This window comes from Diadema antillarum, unplaced genomic scaffold (assembly GCF_040938485.1).
Source record: "Diadema antillarum isolate AM-2024a unplaced genomic scaffold, OU_Dant_1.0 scf00000079, whole genome shotgun sequence".
NCBI lineage: Eukaryota > Metazoa > Echinodermata > Echinoidea > Diadematoida > Diadematidae > Diadema > Diadema antillarum.
The window spans coordinates 295,047-300,760 of record NW_027270968.1 but is presented as its reverse complement, the minus strand read 5'-3'; the positions used below and the strand labels follow the sequence as shown (position 1 = coordinate 300,760).

Genomic DNA, 5,714 nt, shown 5'->3' with positions numbered 1-5,714 from the left:
GACACCCCAAACGGGAGCCTGTTGTAACGATATAGCCCCTTGTGTGTGTTGATCACTACTTATTGGCGTGAGTCATCGTCGAGCTCGATCTGCTGATACGCTTGGGACAAATCCAGCTTCGAAAACTTTTGTCCCCCTGCAAGTGATGCGAATAGGTCCTCAATTCTCGGGAGTGGGTACTTGTCTAAATTCGCTACGCGATTGACTGTCATTTTAAAGTCGCCACACACAGATCCGAACCGACTGCTTATCAGCTTTCATCACGGGCACTATGGGTGCGGCCCATTCCGAAAACTGGACTGGTTCGATTACCCCGTCGTGCTGCAACTTCTCCAACTCCTTCTCCACCAGGTCCCGCATCGCATACGGCACCACCCGTGCTTTGCAAAAGCGGGGCGCTGCATCCTTGTTCACGTGAATCGTGGCTTGCAGACTTGTGAACTTGCCCAATTCCTCACGAAATACCGCGTCGTGACGTTGCAGGATGTCGTTGACGTCGGTTGTGGTTGCGGCGTTCATGTTATGCACACTTGCCCAATCCAGCCTGAGCTCATGCAGCCAACTTCTACCAAGGAGGTTGGGACCATCTTCTTTGACCACGATGAGCGGAAGCGTTTTCACCTGGCCATTGTGAGGGACGTGCACATCGACCACGCCCACGACTTCCAATTCGTGGTTGGTATAAGTCCGCAGCTTCATAGTTGTTGGGCTTAGTCGTCGTTTAGGCCAATATGTCCGGAACGTCGTCTCCGACATGAGCGAAATAGATGCACCGGTGTCGATTTCCATTCCGACCTCTTGGCTGTCGATATTGACGTTTACTTTCAGTGGGGGCACATTTGACCTGCCGTCCACTCGATACAGCCTGAGATTGCGGTACTCCGCTGGTGGTGAAGCCGTACTCTCGTCCGCCGATTCCGTGCCGGCCTCATCGTCGTCGGCTCTTAACGCTTTCACCTGACCACTGCTCTTGGGCGGTATTCCTCGTCTTTTGCTTAGACACATGCTGCTAATGTGTCCCCTTTTTGGCAATGATGGCACTTGCTGTCCTTGAACCTGCACTTGTCAGATGTGTGTCCGCCCTTTCCACACCGGAAGCACGTTCTGGCCCTGTCTTGTTTCGGCTGAGGCGAGGAAGCCATTTGGTGTACTTCCTCCCTTGGAGCTTGCGCCGTCTGGAGGTCCCGAACATTATTGGCAGCCATTTCGATGCTGGTGGCGATTTCCACCGCCTTCCCGAGATTTAAGCTCTTCTCCGCAAGAAGCCGACGTTGGATGCGGTCATCCCGCACGCCGCAAACCAGGTGATCACGTAGCATAACATCCAGCGACGTCCCGAAATGGCAAAACTCTGCCAGAGAACAAAGTGATGCCATGTAGCCCGCTATCGTTTCATTATCCATGCGAAACCGGCTGTTGAATTTACATCTTTGCACTATTTCGCTTGGAATCGGACAATGATGTGCGTTCAGCGCTGCCACGAGATCGTCATACTTCATGACAGAGGGCTTGGTTGGGGCCACCAGGTTCCGTAGCAGTTTGTATGACGAAGGCCCAATGACTGTGAGCAGTGTCGCCTGCTTTTTTCCCTCAGATGTAATGTCATTGGCTTTAAAATAGAGGTCCAGCCGTTCGACGTACTGCGACCATTCCTCTCTCCCCTCCAGAAACTCCTCAATTTTTCCGATAAGAGCCATCCTATACAGTACATATATAGGTGCATTCGAAAAATATCCTCGTCGCCTGTGAAGTGACCTGCTATGAGCACAATCAAATAGAGAACGATCGACACACTCGGTGTTAAGAGAGAGATTGACTTTATTGGAATATACTACAATGATCAAGACTCATTTTAAAACTTTCTATACATTGTTGTGACATTACTCGAAATCCTTTTTTATTATAATTTGTTTTACTTTTTTTTAAAAATATCATGTAACGTCACAAATATATGGAAGTGATCCGATATATCAGAAACAATGATTCCTTGATCGGCAACGTGAGATAAATTTGTAAATATGTTGTCAATTAGTGACGAAGTTGTATGAGAAAACCTTGTTGGTCTCGTGATACAAGGTATAAATGAATTGTACATGATTGTATCTAAAAATTCCTGACACTGGGGCTTTTCATTATAATGAAATAGATTAATATTAAAGTCTCCCATCAATATAAAATGCTTGTTCATGAGAGAGGAAGAGTCAAGTATAGTTTGCAATACACCAACAAAATCGTTAAAATGACTATTTGGTGGCCTGTAAATTTCGCCAACTATAAGGTTTTTCGCAGTTGGTATAACAATTTCTATGAAGACACATTCAATCATATTAGAAACTTGGCAAAATTTTTTCCATAACATTAAACTTGACATCATCTTTACAAACAAGGCAAATTTAACGAGGCAAATTTAACAAATTGCACAGCAAACTTAAACTAGGGAGTCTCCAAGATTTTTAACTTTCACACTTGGTTCTACCTTTTCTTGTGTTTTTTTTTTTAATGATAGATTGTTTAATTTCGGGGTCGTGGGAACTTTTTGACATGGTGCCTATTTAAACAACGTGATAATCTGTCAGTCTTGCGATGCTACTCGCCTAGTTTGTTGAAAATTTGTCAATACATGGGGTTCTTAAAGAGAATCTGAAAATGATTTTTAAATGACTAATGACGGACGCCTGACGATAAATGCTGGCTATAATTGTAATACATAATTAGCTAACTGTTTCGAACCATTGGCTAAGATGAATTTAGTATCTAATGATTTAAAGTTACTTGATTGTAAGAAAACTTTCTTCCATTTCCAGTACATAATTTTCATTTTCTCGTTTGCAATAACACATGCTTAAGGCATGTAATGTCATATCTGAACATACCGTATAAAGAATAATAATAAAACAGACCCTCCACATTGGTTACTTTAGAAATAGTGAATCAATCCAAATAAAGTTTCAGAGTATGAAACTATAACTTATTACCCACATCTTATTGAAAACCCCATCAGATTTAGGAGGAGTTTTGTACAACATGTCAGGAATCCCTTCGCTCCAAGTTCTGTAGATTGTGTTAACACATTATCAGTGGCGTATCTTGGGGGAGGGGGGGCAAGGGGGGCACGTGCCCCGGGCGCCACTCCTTGGGGGCGCCGAAAACGAGAAAAAGAAAAAAAAACGAAGAAGAAAAAAAAAAGAAGAAAAGGAAAAAAAAAAACCTCGCCCGGACTGAAGGGGGGTGGGGGCCTAATCAAACAACATACAAACAAGAAATGTCAATGTTTATTGTGTTCATACAAGAATTCCATGTTTTGTAAGCTGAAATTTCGGCTCGCTCGCTGCGCTCGCGCGCCGAAATTTATATATATAAAAAAGAAGATAAGAACAAAACGTGATGGTGACGCTGACAAAATGACAGTGTAATGTTGTGTTCACACATGCCATCGTTAGAAGGCAAAATGTTACACGGAGCAGCGCCTGCAATTTTATTTCTTTCGTTCTGAAGCGATCGCCCATTGGATCAAACGAGGGCGCCAAAGGTATCGAACGTACGGGGGGGGGGGGGGGGGGAGGGCGCAAAAAACCAAATCAAACAAGATAAGTCCCATGGATTCGCGTAAAGCGCCGATCCAGCGCACATCGGCGGACAACTACGAAGGTTCCACATCACACAAACTCATGAAATGCGCAAATCATGCATGTATCGCGTAAGGCTCGAATTTCTTTCGTGATTCATGCGTTTACGCGACTTTTGGGCAGTGTGATCGGGCCCTTAAGAAACGTAATAAGTCTCACGTTTGTTGTAAACTGTGTCGAGGTCTTTCAATTAAGAAATGCCACCATTTAGAACAGCACCAACTGACTCCTCACATACACATACTTAAAAGTGCCTGATCTATAGCCCACATCTGCCACTGGTATGTGTGCAGTCAAGTTTTTTCTCCCCTGCAACTTCACTGCCATACGTTGCTAACAGCATGTCTTTCAGTTGCATCAGACTTGCTTCAGGAGTTCCTTAATAGCTGCAGCTTTGTCTGTAGTAATCAAAGCATAGATTTAAACAAACATCCTCCTCAAAACATTCCAATTCCAATGACTGTATGTCATTTCCCTTCCACTATTTAACTTGAAGAAAAGCAGCTGCTTAAGTGGAGGGAAGGAACCTTTTGGAAGCGTTGGGGACAGAGACTGATGTTATGTATTTTATTTCCTATCTGGTTTCAGACTGCTTTTTCGCCATCAAAATTGAATTCAGCCTTCATGCTGCTCGCATTTCCGAAAAGGAATTGTGTGCTGCTGACAGTTGAATTCAGCCTTCATGCTGCTCGCATTTCCAGAAAAAAAAATGTGTGTGTTGCTGAAAGTTTTTAAGAGTGCGAAGCGTCGGGGGAATAGGAAACATTTCTTTTAATTAAGATGCAGATATGTCAACATAGGAAATGGTAAAAGTAAGACTTATCAGAATCTATGTACACGTTTTGCTGTTTATATTGATCGACTGATGAATCCAGTGCACTAGCATTAGAAATGTCGGGCATTTTCATTTTACTTTTTTTTTTTTGCGTCTGGCTATGAATCACCATGTTTTACATTTCCAGAACGTCACTGGGTGAAACCGCGCAAAAATAGGACAAAATCCACTTCTATACAAATTATCACCTTCATTGATTATGACTTACGTTCTGTTGCTCATTGATAAACATGTCTTTAAGAACCTTTTAGAAAAGTTTTGTAACAAAAGGCACAAGTATCGACTAATCATTGAGGCAAATCATCACAGATAAGAAAAAGATATCTGAAAAAATTCTGATGAATGATTTAAGACCAATTTTTGTGTACCGTTAGCACAGTCTGGAAGCTATATGGGATTTCCGATAAATGAAAATAAATGAAAGATGAAAAAAGTTATTGCAATATAGGCACTGGTAAGTTTTTAACATGAAGAAAAATTATCAGATTACATGCAGTTACGAGATATTTTAAACAATCTGCCCAATGAACATATTCAGAGGCTTAATCTGAAGAAAATGTAATGTGAGTAGTACAGTATTTTTAATCAATGCAGATATGTGCAACTGTTGTAGGTGATAATCGTTAAGGTTGTGAATGGTAATTATGCCAACATTTTTGCCCTTGAACTCATAGTTACAGGCATGACATGTAACGTCCTGCAGGCTGTATACATGTATATCTCAAAGTATAAAATTGAGTATACACGGTATATTGAATAGACTTATAAAGTGTAAATTTAGCAAATATTCCTGAGTACACGACATTAGGGAGCTTTAGATTAATGATCCTGAGCAGTAGAATTCAGGTCACGGCTAGACAACAAGGGACCGTTTACAGATGGCATATACGGAGATACGGACTTGCACAGGCAATATGGCGGCCATTTTGCATGCGATTATATGCAAATATTATATGGATGGTTGAAGGTTACAACAGATATCATTATTGTATTCCTGGAAGTTGACCACCGGAATTTACTTTCTGCGGGTTATATGTCCTGAGATATAGGCATAAATAGGTTATATATGGCGGCCATTTTGAATTTAGGCAAATTAAACACTGATCCACCACTCGAATTTTAGGGAACTTTTATTATGTTATTTCAACAGCTCTACCGGGTCAAATGCAAATGGAATCGTTTCTGTTGCAATTAGTTGAGGGTTAACCCACTTTTTGTCGTATTTTGACTGGACTAATGAGGATGTGTGGGAG

The 5,714-nt window shown here is 41.8% G+C and overlaps 1 protein-coding gene across 1 annotated transcript; it reads right to left on the bottom strand.

The window, feature by feature from the left end:
- Positions 1-213: 213 nt before the first annotated feature.
- Positions 214-1,697, bottom strand: LOC139717650 (uncharacterized). Its single transcript, XM_071629157.1, has 2 exons — positions 1,093-1,697; positions 214-1,021 (listed from the first exon to the last, which is right to left on the bottom strand). The coding sequence occupies exons 1-2, from the start codon at positions 1,695-1,697 to the stop codon at positions 214-216; spliced, it is 1,413 nt and encodes a 470-aa protein (XP_071485258.1).
- Between the last annotated feature and the right edge of the window lie 4,017 nt (positions 1,698-5,714).